The sequence below is a fragment of the Ictalurus furcatus genome, chromosome 13, assembly GCF_023375685.1.
Source record: "Ictalurus furcatus strain D&B chromosome 13, Billie_1.0, whole genome shotgun sequence".
Classification (NCBI taxonomy): domain Eukaryota; kingdom Metazoa; phylum Chordata; class Actinopteri; order Siluriformes; family Ictaluridae; genus Ictalurus; species Ictalurus furcatus.
In genome coordinates, this window is record NC_071267.1 from 16,574,827 (window position 1) to 16,593,838 (window position 19,012).

General features: G+C 37.6%; 3 protein-coding genes across 3 annotated transcripts; 1 reads left to right on the forward strand and 2 right to left on the reverse strand.

Annotated features, from left to right (window-relative positions):
* The first annotated feature begins 212 nt into the window (after positions 1 to 212).
* hlfb (HLF transcription factor, PAR bZIP family member b) lies at positions 213 to 6,022 on the forward strand. The gene is made up of 4 exons (XM_053640037.1): positions 213 to 920; positions 1,339 to 1,653; positions 3,774 to 3,988; positions 4,910 to 6,022. Exons 1-4 carry the CDS (start codon positions 812 to 814, stop codon positions 5,123 to 5,125), a joined length of 855 nt encoding a protein of 284 aa, XP_053496012.1. The 5' UTR covers positions 213 to 811; the 3' UTR covers positions 5,126 to 6,022.
* Positions 6,023 to 12,975: 6,953 nt separating this feature from the next.
* Positions 12,976 to 13,520, reverse strand: si:ch73-256g18.2 (small integral membrane protein 36). Its single transcript, XM_053639356.1, has one exon. It carries the CDS (start codon positions 13,377 to 13,379, stop codon positions 13,077 to 13,079), a length of 303 nt encoding a protein of 100 aa, XP_053495331.1. The 5' UTR covers positions 13,380 to 13,520; the 3' UTR covers positions 12,976 to 13,076.
* Positions 13,521 to 16,129: 2,609 nt separating this feature from the next.
* Positions 16,130 to 16,471, reverse strand: LOC128617352 (transmembrane protein 100-like). Its single transcript, XM_053640428.1, has one exon. It carries the CDS (start codon positions 16,469 to 16,471, stop codon positions 16,130 to 16,132), a length of 342 nt encoding a protein of 113 aa, XP_053496403.1.
* Between the last annotated feature and the right edge of the window lie 2,541 nt (positions 16,472 to 19,012).

Here is a 19,012-nt window from a genome sequence, read left to right on the forward strand (position 1 = left end):
AAAAATCTCTGTTATTGTTTCTTGTTTGTGACTTGGGCAGCAAAGCCTCCAGTGAGACTGATTTAAAGCGACACTTCTCTTCAGCAGCGCGTGAGTTTCAACGTGACTAGTGAGGGGCAGTCGCACAGGAGCGCGCGCTCTAATTGGACAAAAGTAGGTCAAGCCGCTCAGATCACGTGACCTGCCGCTCCCAGCACGCGCCCGGTGCGTGCCAGTGTATGAGCGACGGGTGTGTGTTGTTGTCCTAAACGTGCATGAAAACGATGAAAGCCTGCCTAACTTCCCTTACTCCAGTTCATGCACTGTGCAAGTCTGCAAAACCTGATTAGTGGAAAAGTGGTTGCGAGCTCGACGCGCTCCCTTTAACTCAACTCTTGAGATGAGTTTCAGTTTTCTCCTCTACTATAAACGCTGGTTCATTGCTCCGTAGCTATATGCATGTGCCGTGATAAATATAATTTAATTCAAACGCAAGTAAACTACAGCTCGAGTCACCTGCCATATCTGTTACTGATGTGTGTGTGTGTGTGTAGTTTCCATGCAGCTGGAAAGTCGGTCCAGCCTCTCGTGCTTTGACGTCACGCGCCTCAGTGTTCACACATGGAAGTGATCATACACTCCACTCAACAGTTTAAGGTCGCAGAGCCTGGAGCTCACAGAGCAGCAGGCTATCTCTCTATCTATTTAATCAGTCGTGTTTATCCTCTTAACTCACCCGACTCGTGCTTTTTTGCATAGAGGCTCGTGCACTATTCTTCGGCTTGTCTCTGGTATTTTTTTTTTTTTTTTGCCTGCACGGAATACGACTGACATGTCCAGACCTCTGACCATGAACCCAACTTTTCTACCTCCTCCAACTTACGGAGTGCTCAAATCTCTCCTCGAATATCCAATGAAGCTACCACTGCACCACGAAGAAGGTAAAAATTTGGTCACTTTTGTCATAAATGTCATAACCAATACTTTACTACATGTCTGTAGTCGATATATGAAACTGTCAAGGCGAGATGATTTGACGTGCATTCTAAAAAGGCATATCTTTCTATAGCGCAATGCAAGTTTTCTAGTTGATTTTTGCTGCACACTAATTAACTCGTGCCAAAACCAAGGCAAAGTGCACTTTGTGTTTACAGTCAGGCTAGGAATATGATTAGCAGCCTGTTAACCTCATGATTAGACCGCAAATAAAATACTGCACTCAGAGCAATAAGAGATATAAAACCCAAGCAACGGATATACACATAAAAAACACATAACACATCCAACCAATTAGTGCTACATGAAAATACAGGTAAAGCAGTCAACCTCCTTTATGAACTTTATTAATTTCCATTGCAGTTTATGATAAGGAGAAGAAGTTGGAGGAAGAGAGGAATGTGCCGCACTCTGCCTTCCTGGGCCCAGTACTTTGGGATAAGACCTTGCCTTACGATGGCGACAATTTTCAGTTGGAGTACATGGACCTTGAAGAGTTTCTGTCTGAAAATGGTATTCCATCCAGTCCACCACAGCATGAGCAAAGCCAGTGTCCTCAGCAGCAACAGCAGCAGCAGCAGACCCCTGTCACCGTTATGGACCTCAGCAACAGAGTCAGCACCTCCATCCACACAAGCATGGTCTCTCAACCCTGCCTCCAGAGTCCCACACGAACAGGTACAAGCATTGTTATGCTAGAACAGAAGCAACATTCCTGCAGCAAATGCAAGCAATTGCTATACACCATGTCAGAATGAACCTAATTAATGAGTATAATATAATAGGTGACCTATAATGAATCCACATGGCCTTAGGATTTGCATAAAGCTACCTTGCATTGGCCACGTTTCTGAATAGAAAATGGCTGGCAGCAACATAACTAACATGCATGTTTTCCTCATATCATTTATAACCAAACAATCCACTAGTGTAATCCTGATCCACAGTCACAAATTCAACAACAAAAATGATACAGGCTTTCTCTATAGTGTAACATGAAACAAGGATCAGGAGAAAGATGATCTGATTAGAGATCAGTTTTTAGATTCTAAACAAAGCCATAGAAAGTGTGAAAAGTAGTTAAGTTTATAACACCTGCTATAGTACAGCATTCTTCAGAGTAGTTGTATTTCTTACAAAGTGCTGTACATTACTTTTATTCCCTTTTACGAATTATCCATTGTTTGAGGGTAAAGCATGAGTCTGCGCTGAAAGTTAAAATTACCAGGGGTAAGATTGGGGTATAAGAACAGAAGCCAGAGTCTAATACTGACTGTATCTAACCGAAGGTTAAAACTGTAATGAGCCAGTGTCATTTGTTGTATCCACACTAGACACAGGCAGTTACAGTGAGCACCTGGAGTGCACGCTGATGTTTCTGTCAGTCAGCGTGTGTGAAAACGTGCCGGGCCAATTGCCTCAACATGTGACAGCTGCAAGGGGATTGTGTGTTCTTTGATTCAAGCACTTAATTCACTTACATTCATTTTACCAGCCAGACCATTAATTTAAACTCATTTAAAATATGATCCATGCGACTCCAAATAGCCAGCACTGAGCTTAAGATAAGATAAAATTTTATTGATCCTACACTGGGGAAATTCCCTAGTTTGTGATCAGGTTGATGCTAGCTCAATGACACACTCCTGTTTAACAAATGAGAGCTCAAACCCAAATGACTCTCTACTCCCATAAGAGCTTTATATTGGGTATGAAACGGTGGTTCTTGCGTTCTAGGCGACACACCATATGCTCAAAATGGAGTCATTTGGCGTTTATATGAAGGCCTAACCGAATACGTGATTAACTTTTGAGCTCTGCAACAACGTTACAATCTTCCTTTAGTCTTGTTTAGTCTCCTGCCACATTTTTTTTAACTAACAGCAAAGCATTTTACCATTTACTATAATCCAATAATATCAAATTAGACTTTATTATTTGAAGATGACTGACTTTTTCTTCTGACCTGTTTTATTTTTATTTTTTTTCTACCACCTATACAGAGACATGTTTGGTTTTGTTAACGTTTCAAAACTGTACCTTGTTTTGCAGCATGTTTTTTTTTTTTTGGTGCTTCCTAGCATTCATCTAGATAACATTACTAGCAAACTAGCTTGTTAATCAGCTACAAACATAAAATCTACATAGTACAGGTTGTGTTATGCCTCACAATCCACCGTATTCATTAATGCATCTTTCTTATGGCATGCCCGTCCTATACACCGTCAAAACACGGTCATAATGTAGTGCTTTACGGTGTTCAGTTAGAGGTGCGTGCATGACTTGACTTACACCAGTCAACTTTGAATTGTTTGCTTAAAGAAATTACATGTCTTTTACGACTATAAATGATATCTACTGTATGTATATTTGGTCAGATTGGATCTTTCTGCATTGAAGGTTGTTTTGTGTTTGTAAGTGACCCATATATGTCAGTAGCGTAACCAGGCCTGAAAAGACCTGCATATAAACAGTTTTTACGTCAATACTGTAATAACTAAAAACACCACAAAATAAACTAGAAATTTCTTGGTTGGTGAATAGGCTCTGCAATTGACATGCAGCTATTGCTTAGGCTGATACTGCTTCTGCTTTTATTCTGAATACTTGCTCAATGTGTGTGCTGTGTTGCCACTTAGTGGATTAGTGCTGACACTACAAGCTTATCCCGATATATGTGTAGTGTCATTTGAAGTCATTTTAGGTACTATCTATAGATCTATAATTATTTTAGATGCATGTTGTTTAGACATAAACGTCCTCTAATTTTTTATCAAATATATTAATTTTATGTGCAGTGTTGCCTTCATCACGCAATACTCCTAGCCCAGTTGACCCAGACTCCATCCAAGTTCTGATGAACTATGAGCCCGACCCAACAGACCTGGCTCTGTCCAGTGTGCCAGGCCAGGAAGCATTCAACCCTCGCAAGTGCAGGTTTTCTGAGGAAGAGCTTAAACCTAAGCCAATCATCAAAAAGGCACGCAAAGTCTTCATTCCTGATGACATTAAGGTAACAGTGCAGCTTTAGTGCTTATTCATTGGTGTGTGTGTGTTTGTGTGAGGCACAGAGTGTGTGCTCTTACCCCTGTTCTCACTGACACTTCCCTTGTTACTTGCATCTTTTTCTAAGAGGCTTATGCCCAGTAGTTCATTCATTCATCCTTGGGTGGACGAACCCATGTGATCCTACTTTTCACGGAGCACACTAGTTCTTCTGGTGTTCGGATTAAAGGATTTGCCATTTTAATTTGTCCAAATAAAAGTGGATCCATGCAAGGATTTGCAGAGTAATAAATTGCTCCAAGCTGATTTCACAGGCATGACTTCACAAAAAAAAAAACAATTTCAGCACACAGATGGATAATTCTTTAATACCCACTGTCCCATTAAAACCTGAACCTAAAAGTGGTATTGGATTATGCTTGAACACTGTGTGCTTTGGAGACAACCAATTTAGCATTCCCTTTATTTTGCTTACAACTGCTTGCAGATTGTGTGAACAAGAATAACAAAACATGCATATGAGACTTCAATGATACAAAGTTTAGAGATCCTTGATCTAGAAGAAGTGTAATATAAAATTAACAAGCACAATAACAGTAAGACCAGTGACGGCTTCAAACCCCTGTGACTTAAAACAATAATTAATCTGCAACAGCAAAATCTTTTAAGTTTTCTCATTAAATTGGCATAGTGCATGCAGCATAAAAATGTGTGTTCATTTGTCACGCTGAAATTACTTTAGTGTTTGTGTTTATTATACATTTGCTTGTGTAATGATCAAACATAAATGATTTAGAATAGTTCTGGTCATATTCCTTTCAAAATGTCCTAGTGTAAACAAAGCAAATGGCCATTGAGACATTTCCATAAGTTAGTCATATTTAATTAGAAGGTCCGGATCTCATTTATTTCACTTTAATTTGTGCAGGATGAAAAATACTGGGCACGGCGCAAAAAAAACAACATGGCTGCCAAGAGGTCACGGGATGCTCGGCGCCTGAAGGAGAACCAGATTGCCATCCGCGCGGGTTTCCTGGAGAAGGAGAACTCCGCTCTTCGACAGGAAGTGGCTGATCTGCGGAAAGAGCTTGGACGCTGTAAGAATATTCTAGCAAAGTATGAGGCTCATCATGGCCCTCTCTGAGGCCTACAGGCTCGTGTAATAGGAAGGACGATGTAACGTTGTAAAGCCCTTTCAACATTTAAACCTGTCGACTATCACCTCTCTCTGTTCTTGGCACTTTAGAATTCTGTGTTAGTGTGAGGTCATGTTTGAGTTACGTTTTATTAGACAGCCAGTTTTTTTTTTTTTTTGGTTTTGTTTTTTTTTTTAAACAGAGATTTTTTTGGTACTAGGAATGTTTCTTTCTTATTCATGTATTCTGCATATGTTTTAGAAGTGTTGTAGCATTTAATTGTACAAAAAATCTATTATTTTTTTTGTTCGTCATAGTAGTTACATTGTTAAAGTTTTTATTAATAAAGTAAAGTACAATTTGCAGGCTTTATATGTTTAGTGAGTCAGCACTCCAGTGTTCAGTCTGGTGAGCAAAATTTACATTTAGGCCTCACACTAGTTTTCTCTACAATGGCCTGCTGTTTTCACAGAGAGAGTAAATTATAGAAAAATATATATAAAAAGGAATATTTATGGGTACGCTTTTTTAACATGACAATTTTTTATTCAACTATTTGACTCTGTAAGTTGTTACATGATTGTTACATGCCATTTCCTATATCCCGGTTTATATCAGATTGGGGTTTGTGTTTATATATAGCCATCATACCTCTCACATCAGCATGTTTTTTTTTAATGCTTAGACCATATTTTGATCTTTAATATTAAATATTTCATTTTCTGGCTACATTTAACATTATGTCTTTGATACCCATGTTCACTTTTACTCTCATTGTAGGAATTATGATGAGATAAATTATAACACTATACCTGTGGCAATAACTTTATTGGCTTCTATACTGAACATGAATGGAGTTAGCATTTGGAACATTTTGTTTATTGAAATAAAGGTAAATGATACTGCCAAGTTTTATCATCACTGGTCATTTCACAGAGAATGGCAATGTGTTTGAAACTTGATTAATTTATATATATAAAAAAAAACAAACAAACAAAAAACAGACTCTGCTTGCCTTTTGGAGCTAGTGTGGTCAGAATGTACATGAGAGGTGATTTTCTGTCTCTGAGTAAACTATCAGTGTCTATTCCAGACCAAAAAAAAGAAGAAGAAAATATCTATGTAATGTTATATTACAGTGAAATGTTTTAAATGTTTCTCAAATCTTGTTTTTGTACAGTATTTTCCTATGAATCTAAAGATGTGTTTTAAAGGTATTTGAGTACATGGAAAAAAGGAGCTTTTAAAAAGTTCAAGTGCGAGCTTGCTGGAATTCTGCATGGGCATTAGTGAAGTATAATCCAATCCATTTATCTAATGCGTTAAAGTGATTTCTGCATTTAACATCCATCTGTTATCTCCTAGTCATACTGAATCTATTTTTATGCATCACTGAAAGGTGAAGAGGTCTCTTTCCCCTCTTTTCTGCTGTCTGTACTATTGTTAGGATCAACACAGTCTGCAGCGTTTCTTGCTGGTAAAATGATTTGTTTTGAATGATGGTATTGTGTTTATTCTATTGGTGAAAGCAGTGAATGTTGACTGTGAAAAGATCTTATAACATATAAAACTTAATTATAGCATGGTTATTTTCGCTAGAGTATTTATTGGCTTAAAGAAATATTTTATTGTCTTTATTGTCCGACTTTTTTTCTTTTTTCGTGTTTTCTTGCCCACAATCACGATCAAAATAAATTCTTAAAGCGATTTGTGGTCTTATTTTTATTTTTAACTAGAGCGTAAATATCAGTCATTGAACTAAGGTTATTTTTTCCTTTTCATCAGTAAAATATGCATAAAAAAACCCGAGCTGCTTTTACCTTACGTTCTGTCATTCTCTAATTAAAGGAATATTTCAAACATTTGATTTATTTCAGCCTTATTTCTAATAAATATTATAATTATGATAATAATAATAATAAATTTCTTAACAGAATTAACATTTCTTAGCTCCCATGACTATTATTACAAGTTGTGTTGTACATTATAAGATATATTTGATATTATTAATTTATGTTATTAAAATATTATAAAAGAAACAATACAAAAATGCATATTTATTTATTTTAAATATATGGTTAAAGATGAAGTAAAGTGTTTGAGAGATGAAAAAAAAGTTTTCATAAAGGATTTTCAAAATGCACATTTTTCACACTGCATCTGTGCAACTGTTCTTTTTGACGTTTCTGCATTTGGGGTCTTCCTGTAACAAACCACTAGAGAGCATCCTTTCATCAAAAATGAACTTTTTAAACCCCCAACTGCCACCTCTTCATCATCATGTTCATCATGATGTTCATCATGTCAGGAGGATAAAAAGTATCATTAATGTCCTTGATCAAGCAGTTCTGTCCCGAACTGAAGTAGGTACAACACTTCTACAGACCAAACCACTTATCTGATTGATAGATAGATAGATAAATAAATAACTTGGGAATTTTGTGATACATACAGAGAATTAAGCAGTTTAGGCAGGATAATTTGTACTGGTTATTGTGACTGTATTTGAAATTCATTTACACAGTCAGACTGAATGAGTCTTTCAAAGGTCAAAGGTTCTAGCTTTCCAAATTGGGAACCTTTTCTGTCAAGAAGAAACTTGGATGTGGAATTGGACTCCCCTAAAGCAGCTGCCTCTGGAAAGTTTTAGGTCACTATGTGGAACCATATATTTATTAATATACTGTATTTTCTCTCGCCTGCAACATGTCTTCACCTACATACTGATATGGATGGAGTGGAGGATTTCTCTGCTTCGCTTTTCACATGTAAATTTGTTTTTCAGCATGGCTGCTGTATCGCCCACTACCTATCTACACACACACACACACACACACACACACACACGAATATATATTCATTTAAATCTGTAATATCTTCTCTTAAATTTTATCTTCCTCCCACTGTCCTTTCTCTCATTTTGTCCAGGTTAATGGTCCGGGTCCACTGTTATGTTTGTGCTATAATGACATGTGATCAGAGCAGCTGTCATGTATGTTTATTTGTGTAGCCATCCTCTGGGTATGGCCTTGATGACCATTTACCCCACACTAACACAAATGACATGCTGTAGGGATTTCTGTGGCATTTATCAAATAGACACACGGTTATATAAAGCCATTTGCAAATGCAGAGGGAGCAGATGGGATCTGCTGTTAATCCCATGCTGGTCTGATCCTGTGGATCTGCTTGGAAAAAGCAGCATCAGAAACCACCAGCTGGCTCACACTCACTCACACTGTCCTTCCACCATTATCTCCTTCATCTGTGAACCTCATTCTTAAAAATGCTACATACTGCCAGTCACTAGTAGACTCACTTTCCTGCAGGATATTAGATAATGGTTTTATTAACATGTTTTTACTGTAGCTATGAAATATATCATGCCTGTTAACTGAATAAATGGGGGCTGTAAACAATTTCTATTTGTTCACTGGACATTGACTGTGAACCCAAAAATTGCCAAAGAAGGGAATTATAAAGTCATTCACTTCTGTTTTTCCCATTTCCTGGCTTCTGGCCAAAATATTTTGTGTCATTGCTTATGTTTCGGAGCTTATTTAATAGAAAGTGAATTCAATCTAAATTGTGTATGTGAAACATTGTTTGACAGCGTTATAACAGCGCTTCTAATTTTATTATTGTACAGATGTACATGAATATTGTCTGTTAGCTGAGTAATTCAAAACCAGTACTGAGTAATTGAGTGTCTCTTTTATAACTTCAACAACGTTTATTCATCTGTTTATCTTTTTAATTTATTGTACATATTTATTTTTTTGTGTATTTATATTAGTATATTGTGTATTTATATAATAATTATATTATTTATATTAGGCTCTCTCTACATATTTTTGTATAGTCATGAACTCTAATTTTTTGCATACCGTATAGACTTTCATATAATTTATATACAATTCAGTTTTATTAATCTTGTGTCTGAGTGTGTGGAGTGTATTAATCTAGTTTGGGGCGGCTGTGGCTCAGTGTGGTAGAGTGGGTTGTCCACTAATCGTAGGGTTGGTGGTTCAATTCCCGGCCCACATGACTCGACATGCCGAAGTGTCCCTGAGCAAGACACTGAACCCCAAGTTGCTCTCGATGGCAAGTTAGCACCTTGCATGGCAGCTCTGCTACCATTGGTGTGTGAGTGTGTGTGTGTGAATAGGTGAATGAGACACAGTGTAAAGCGCTTTGGATAAAAGCACTATATAAGTGCACCATTTACCATGAGCAATTGGCGATCATAGTAACCTCAACGGTTGTAATATGCAAAGCGAGTTCGAGGCATCAAGAAGTGCTCAAATTGGTGTTCCAATATCACTGCACATCAGATATTCAAAATCTCTAACCTAGGTATTTTTTACGACACTACACACCTGTCATTAGGACACTTAGACATCTCACATATGTGACATCATTAACCTGATATGGATCAAAAGATTTATTGGCAAACATAGATGGCGGCATTGTGCATGTCCTCAGTCATGTCTTCTCTTTAGGATTTTCCAGGTCCAGCCAGGGTTCTCAGATGATCTCAGTCTCTAGGCCCAGAAGCTATGCTGACACCGTTTAGAATCTGTAAGCATTCTTATTGTGTGACCTGGATTATAGATGGTCCTAGAAAAGAGAAAAGATGACCATTTGACATTGTGGTTTGTTATTGAAGATTTGAATGGCAATGCTGTGTAACTGGAGTGTTTCCATAAAAAAGTTTGGAGTGCCAAATATCTAAGTATAGTTTGCTCTAATATCCAACTCTGGTTCATGTGAATGATTCTGTTTATTGATTAATCCGAAGACTAATAGTGAAAATGGATTAATAGAATAAAAAACTCAGAGAAAAGTGGAAAAGTTAGCAACAAGACATTTGTGTGTAAAAAAAGCAGTATATGTGTGGGTAGGTGGGTGGCTGAGAAGAAGGCCATTAACTATAATGGTCATTTATTCATTCATGTTCAGTATCCCCCATTATCCTGGTCAATGATTTGGTGGATCAGGAGTTTATCCTGGAAATATGGGTGTAAGACAGGACCATGCCCTGGGTGTCATTCACATCTTGGGGCAATTTTGAGTCAACAGTGCAGTTATAATCAAGTTTTTAGGAGGTGGCAGAAAACTGATGCTGACACCGGGAGAACATGCAAAATAGACAGTAAACCGAGTCCAGGATTAAACTCTGGATCTTGGATGTGTGAGTTTCCAAACTAATAGCTGTGTCCTAACAAGCTCCTATCATAAATCCTTGAATACTTCAACCTTCCCATGTGTTCCTTTCATTCTACATGATCATTCCAATGTATGACCACAAGTCTGACCTTTCCCCCCCTTCTTTATGCTCTAAACACTAACTCTCATCTCTCTGCTAATCTATATGGCCATAAAGGAATTGAGATAGTGTAGAAACACTGTAACCCCCAACACTGCCCCTCCCCCCATGCATTAGTTTATGATATGAAATGCAATTTGAGTGATTATCCAAAATTTATTACGTATTTGCTTTCATAAACTACAGGTTTTTTTCTTTGTATATACTCCCAGACCTCTCAGTATATCAGAGGTCCAGATGTGTGTAAGGAAAACATTTCCAACATCATCAACATGCAATGTTGATCCAAACAGGAAGGGTCCATGGACTCTTGTTGCTTGTGCCAAATTCTGTTCCTCCATCAGCATGATGCAAAATGAATATTTTTTCTATTGCTTTCGATGTCTACTGACAATGTTGTTTATCTGTTGCTGCCCTTTTGAGAGTCCAATAAATGGCACATTCTAAGATGCGATGTTGGATTCCAATGTGATTTGTCTGTTTGTGACCCACTTGTTTGCTCACCATTCCCCTTTGACCCCACTGACATACAAGTTTTTTTTTGGCTGGACACTGGGAGTCCACCCTTGACCCTGAAAAGGATTAAGCGGTATAGAAGATGGATGGATAGATGGACTGGGAGTCCATAAAGTTACAAATGGTGATTAAAATATTAGATAGAAAATTGAAGATCCATCTATTTTTTTTTTCATCTAACATGTTTTAAAACAATGAGAAATTATTCAAATAATAGGAAATCTAAAATTTCCAATACAACTATATTGATTATACATGTACTGGTGTGAAACAGCAAATTAATGAAATGTTGATTACATTTACATAAGTGGCAGTTAGACATGAGAGCTACAGAAATATGCTAGGAAGTCATCATTCATAGCTAAATAACATGGATAAAGTTGAATTAATTCACTATATGGCCAAAGGTTTGTGGACACCTGACCATCCCACCCATACTAAGGGGAGCTAAGGGAGCCAAATATGTACCAGCATGGTAATGTCCCTGCACACAAAGCAAGTTCCATAAAGACAAGGTTGGTGTAGATGAAATCAGTTTATATGCACACAGTGCTGACTTCAATCTCAATGAACACTGGTTGCATGCTAAGCCTTCTCACCTGACATCCGTACCTTACATCAGTTAAGTTCTTGTGGCTGAATGGGCACAAATCCCTACAGTCACTTTCCAAAATCTAGTGGAAGCTGTTAGCCTCCATATTAGTTCCCATGATTTTGGAATAGGATATGTAAGAAGCACATAGGGGTGTGATAGTCAGGTGGCCACATACTTTTAGCTACATAGTGTATGTTTTCCTTTGACAACTAAAAATGTGTGTGTGTGTGTGTGTGTGTGTATATATATATATATATATATATATATATATATATATATATATATATATATATATATATATATAGAATAATATGGCAGAAATGTACCCATGAGGGATATTGCCCCACTTATTAAAACAGGCATCATATTTAGGCCATATGAATGCATTTATGAACCAAACCTTTATGACTGCAACTAGCTTAGGCTATGTAGTGTCATGTCATTATCCAAATCTGATCAAACAGTGGGAAACAAGACAACAAAATGGAGCAAAAAAGTGGACATTAGTCTTAGCAGAGAATATCTAATCAGATTTGTGTAAATATTTTCATGTTACCAGCTTTGTTGTGTAATAAAACCATAGATCGAAGCATATAATTAGTCCTAGATGTCAGATCAAAATAATGATTGTGATTAATGCTCATTCATTCATTAATTTATTCATTCACTCTGTGTGAGACAGCAGAAAGGGATGAGAGACTAGAGAGTGGTTTTCTTGGAAATTGCACTAGACCATCAATTAAAAAAAATAAATACAAATATTGTGAGAGAACTGCATCATTAACAGTATGAAGATTTTAAAGGTGCATATGAGAATAAGTACATTAGGATTTAGAGACAATGCTAGCATTTATAACCAAAACTTTATGAACCCTTATGAATCACACAAAGCCCTACAATATTTGAAGCGTAGTATTCATAAATTGCTTGCAAATAAAAAAAAGTTATGAAAAAGAAATTGGATCATGAGTGGGAAATATTTTAGTTACATAGAAATTGTGAAAGCATAAAGAGGATATGTGTGTGTGTGTGTGTGTGTGTGTGTGTAATGAGAACAGTACTGGTAGCTGATGCAATAGTGATGTGATGCAGCTAGAGATTATCTGTCTGCTTCTAATGGCTCTTCCAGCATAATGGCAAGCAAATGCTGTCAAATCGCAAATCATCATCTGATCGTCATTTTATAAAGTATGCATCTAATGTGTTCTCTAAAAACAGTCTTGGTAACAAGAATCAGAGGTGTGCAAATGGATTTTCATGGTAGATTGTAGGTACCAGAAAATAACCAAAATGATATACACCGCTATAAAGCTTTATATGTTCTGGATTCCATACTCATTTTTATTGCAGAATGAATGTGTAATTTTTTTTTTTTGCAATTTAAGGACTTATATTAAACTGACCATGTCTTACCTTTCTCAGTTTGTTTGTAGAAGAGTTATTGCCCAGTTTGGAAAGTAAAAAAAAAATAAATAAAACTCGGTATTTTCTCCTATCCGAGGAATGACCTGCTGGCCATTTATACCAGTGTGCTCCTCTTCTCACGTGTATCAGGGGTGGGTGGCACATAGCTGTTTCCTACGATGTTGTTTTGCTTGTTATACTGGGTAGATGGTGGAGAGTTCGCCACAAGCTGAACGGGAGGCTGCTGTTGTGGGGCCGGAGGCTCCGGATCATACTCCTTAGTGGGGTCTTTGCCTCTGCAGTCATAGAGGACACAGGAGATGAGGAAGACCAGGAGCAGGATCACATAGCTTGCAATGAGAATAATGAGGTTTAAAGTGACTGGGTCAATCTCCAGGTATAACTCCATGAAACCCATGGCAATGCTTCATTCCTCATGCCGTGCTCGGAGAGAAATGTAGGCACCATGGACCATCGTCTTGCTTCTCTGCTGAAAGATCCCAGAGAGCAACAGCAGGGCCACCCGCGCAAGGCAGAGTGTATATGGAGCTTTGCAGTGGAAAGATTTTAATCCTCTGTGCTACTCCTCCATCCTACAACATTGAATTCCTGCAAAGAGTGATTAAATCCTGATCCTTTTAGTGACTTTTAGCTACCATTTTAATTTGATCAACTTAATGCTGCAGGATGAATTTTATCGTGTGCAGATGTAGAGATATAACACCTTTATAGCACCATTTTCAGTTTAATCAGTTGAAATTTTCAGTGCATGTGCAGTAAGTATATATATATATATATATATATATATATATATATATATATATATATATATATATATATATATATATTAGAGTATGAACATGCCTTCTTTGCAAAAACATAATTTAGTAGTTTGCTATAACAATACTATTATTCACTTTTTGTCTGAGTGTGGATTTTATATTTCAGAAAATATTTTTATGAAAGCTGTACAGTAAATATGACTGATATATACAATATATTTAATGAACATGAGAAACTATGAGGAAGCAAAATGATTTGTGGCATTTGTTGGACAGTGTTGTTTTTTTTGACTATACATCGACACATGGGTGCATAGTGTTGTGGCACATATGCCATAGCATATCTACTATAATTGCAAAGTGATAGGTTAAAGGTTTTATTACAGTGTTCTACCTTGCTATAGAGTATTAATGCGCAATCCACCTACTCCACTTGATTAGCTACATCAGCTATACTGGATTAGAACTGGGACAGAATTATGTATGAAGATAAGAACTGGGTTGATAACCACTGGTCTAAACTATAATTGTCTTTTTTTTTTTTTTTAGAAAGTGAGTCATGATGTCATATGTGAAAAGTAAGAAATAGTTAAAAAAATATATATTTAAAACTATGGAAGCACGGTGGCTTAGTGGTTAGTCTTACACCTCCAGAGTTGGGGGTTCGAATCCCACTGCCGCCCTGTGTGTGCAGTGTTTGCATGTTCTCCTTGTGCTGTGGGGGTTTCCTCCCCCAGTCCAAAGACATGCATGGTAGGCTGATTGGCATGTCCAAAGTGTTAGTAGTATGTGAATGAGTGTGTGAATGTGTATGTGAGTGTGCCCTGCGATGGATTGGCACCCCGTCCAGGGTGTACTCCACCTTGTGAACCATGCTCCTTGGGATAGGCTCCAGGTTCCCTCCGGCGCTGTAGGATAAGTGGTATAGAAAATGGATGTATGGATATATAAAACTGTTATAAATACATATTAGACATGATTATTCATTCTACTAAAATATTACTGCAGTGGTTTTCACCTCGCCAATCTTCCATGGATGCCATTTCTGCCCTGTGTCTTTCCGATAGTGGAGTCATGAACGGTAAACTTTATCCAAGAGAGGCCTGTAGGTACTTTGATTTTGTACTTGGCTCTTCTGTGACTTGCTGGATGAGTAGTTGCTGTGCTCTTGGAGGAATTTGAAAGGTCGGCCACTTCTGGGAAGGTTCACTACCATGCCGAGTTTTTCCATTTGGAGATAATGACTCTCACTGTAGTTCTTTGGAGTCCCAGAGCCTTTGAAATAGCTTTGTAACCCTTTCCAGATTGATGTATTTCAATCACCTTCTTCCTCATCATTTCTGGATTTTTATTTTTATTTTTCAATTTTGGCATAGTGTGTTACTGGTAAGACCTTTTAACCAACTTCATGCTGTTGAAAATGTTCTATTTAAGTGTTGATTTGATTGGCCTGGTTGTGTCTAGGCCAGCTGAAACCTATTATGAATGCAGTTTCATAGATTTGGGGAATTAGTAACTACGGGGGCAAATACATTTTCACACAGGCCCAGTTGGTATTGGATAACTTTTTTGCTTCAATAAATAACATTAGCATTTAAAAACTGTATTTTGTGTTTGCTCAGACTGCCTGTGTTTTATCTTAAATTTTGTTTTACTTTCTGAAACAATTTAGTAAGATATACACAAAAAACATTTTCACAGCACTGTACAGTCTAATTACTCTATACGCAGTACAAAACAGTGGCAATGCAGTTCAGTTTAAAAGTGTTATAAATTGTATTTTATTCATGTTATATACTTCTTGATATAAACATTTGTAATGACAACTTGCACAGTATATAGCCTGTGTCACCAGACTACTCTTATTAAAACATCTGTGCACATCTGTTACAGCTGTTCTGGCTGAAATCCCAGAAAAAAAGTTGCTTTAAATTGCTTTGCCTTGCTCACTCAGAATATATAGCAGGCTTATCACAGCTGTCTAGCAAACTTGCTTTTAAATTGATTTTAATATGTCATGTGGAACTAATATATATATATATATATGTACCAGGGGGTGCACAGTGGCTTAGTTGTTAGCACGTTCACCTCACACCTCCAGGGTTGGGGGTTCAATTCCCGTGTGCTCCCCGTGCTGCGGGGATTTCCTCCGGGTACTCCGGTTTCCTCCCCAGACATGTGTGGTAGACTCAATGGCATGTCCAAAGTGTCCATAGTGCATGAATGGGTGTGTGAATGTGTACGTGAGTGTGCCCTGCGATGGATTGGCACCCCGTCCAGGGTGTACCCCACCTTGTGTTCCATGCTCCTTGGGATAGGCTCCAGGTTCCCCACGACCCAGTAGGATAAGCAGTATAGAAAATGGATGGATGGATGGATGGATGTATCAGTTGGGTCTCGGGCTCTCCACTAGAGTGCACTGACTTGCTGAGTGTCTGTCCATTTTTTGCTGTCTGAGTTTCCAGTGCAGTGCAGTGAGGCCGAGCAGCAGCAGCAGCAGCAGCAGCAGACTGCTGGAGAGCAGCACCAGCCCCAGAATGGAGATGACGGAACCATGGGAGTTGAAGCTGTAGGCTACGGCTGTAACTGCAATGCCAATCATCAAGATCACAATGCTGAACGGTAATGTGCAATGATAGCAGGAGACCTCTGTTCCTCCAGTGGCCACAGTCAGCTCTAGATGTTGGTCTAAGATGGAGTTTGTCCTCACTGCATGCTCAGCACTCATCTTTCACGCTGTAGAATCACAGATATTCAGAGCACTGTGATTTTACTTCAAGCACTTAAAGCTTTACTCAGTGGCCCTTTTACTTTCACTTCACAGCATCTGGAAGGGCAAGGGAAAGTCTGTACAAAGTGAATGTTTCAGGGTCTTGCTTCAAATGTTATAACAGATAATAATTCTGTATTAGCAATAATTAGGAGTTATACAGATCCATTCATTTTCACAATATGTATAGTTCAAATATATTAATATGAAAATGAAGGCTAGTTGCAGGGTTACATAAAACAAATAAGAGTGCACTTAACTTAGTATTTGCTATTGTACAGTAACACATTTTAGTATAGGCAAAAAGTAAGCTCAGTGTTTAACTTACCATATCTTTTGTGGAGTGGTATATCTCTGATGTGTATCTTCAGTCTGAAATGAGGAATCGGTAGAACAAGAGGGAGTTCCTGTCCCCTCACCCCATAACTGGATAAATTAACCCTCACTATGCTGAACTTTAAGTGAATTTATATTCCACTTAAAGATAACAATATTAAATATTATTACATATGATGTGATATGATATTATAACTTTTAAACATATATCGGGATAGTATTACAGCCTTAGTTGTGCCCTGTATTCTCACAAATGACAACAAACAGAAACTCCACACAAATAGTAACCCAAGTTCAGGATCTAACCAGGGACCCTGGAGCTGTGAGGCGGCAATGCTACCTGATGTACCACCATGCTGCGTAGCACATAACCTGTTTTTTCTCTTATATAACTAGCATATAGTAAACAATATTAATTTCTAAATTTTTTTAACCAGTTTTTTTTTATTCATTCATTCGTTCGTCTTCAGTAACCACTTAATTCTGGTCAAGGTTATGGTGGTTTCGGAGCCTATCCCAAAAATGCTGGATGTAAGGTGGGAAAATTCACTCCGGATGGGATGCCAGATCACTGGGCCCTAGAGTTAAAAAAATAAAATAAAAAATCATAATTAGAGCCAGGAATGATTCACTGAAAATCAGTGATTCACTAAAATCTCATCACAAATTTCTACTATACTTTAGCTCTTAAACCTAAGTACAATGACTATGCTACAATAACGTTTCACTGGACCTCTGGTAGAAAAATACAAGAAGACTTTTACTGTTACACCAAGCTAATGGGAACTGTTCTGAGACAGGAAGGACAGGAGAGAGGGGTAAGAAAATTCAATCATTCATGATGGCCCCCTCAAAGGCTAACCTCCAGGCTTCAGGGGGCCACATCGTCCCAGAAAGCAAAACAAACAATTGGGCCACAGCTGCAAGGCCACGCGGTATCCTGGACACTCTGCCGTGATGTGGATTACTGACAGATGTCCTATACCGTCTGACTCTTTTATCCTCTCCCTGCTCCTGTTGCTTTTGTGCTCTAAACTGACTCTTACTCTTCATCCGTGTAAACTTCATATACAACATGCAGGTGGCTCTTTCTATAAACTTCCTGAGTTCACAGAGACATGTACTACAAAGCAACAGAAGATGTTGTGTCTTGATCATTTGACTCCGTGCCATTCTGATTTAAAGAACATGTGAACCCAAGACTTTAGGAACACTCAAGGAATATTTTTCTGTAATTAGGATAATTTGAAGCTCAATCTACAGGAAATCATTAGAGAAAAGAAAGCAGTTATTTGAACTTCCATTTAGACAAATGTATAACTAATTATTAAAGTCATTACATGGAGTTCAAACATATTCTAAATGATCTTGATTCACTTTTACTCCGAAAAGAAATTCAGGTCCCAGGCTGCCTGTCAGTGTATAACTTTCCCAGTATTCACAATGAGAAAAAAGTAGATGTATATTTTTGCTCTTCAAAGTGCTTTGCAAAATTGTCCTTCGGGCCCAATTATGTACTTTAAATGAGTTTAACAGTACAGCATGTTCATTTTTCCAAGTAAAACATGCATACTAATGATACAAAAGACACATCCTTCAGGGAACCACCACAGTTTTTATCTGAGCTTGTGAAAAAAAACCTGTTGCCTAGCATAATAATAATAATAGTAATAAGAAGAAGTAGAGGAAGAAAAGAAAAACAGAGCAAAATACCATCTGACTAAGTAAATATGGTTTCCCCGCTGAAATATTTATCTCAATCTGACAAGCTGCCAACACAGGCCAAGCTGGTACGAGTGGGTCAATTAAAACAGCTTCTAAACGACTGCTACACTGAAAGTAGTAAAGCAATTATAAAATCTCAAAGATGTACTGATCAGTTTATCGAGTAATAGTCTTAAGGAAGATGGATAGATTAGCAGGTCTGAGCTGTCTTTTTCAGCAGGAATTTCTCATTGTTGTGTTAATATTGATTTGAATATATGTACAAGTTATTCCAATGATCTCTGTATTAACTGTGTAATTAGGATTATTAAAATATTTCCCATAACATCATGGACAGTTACCCCCCCCCCCCCAATTCTTTAATCACACACTCAGATTTATTATAATCTCTGTCAGGCTTGAATCTGCCATGTGGATATGAAAGATGGTTCTTCGATT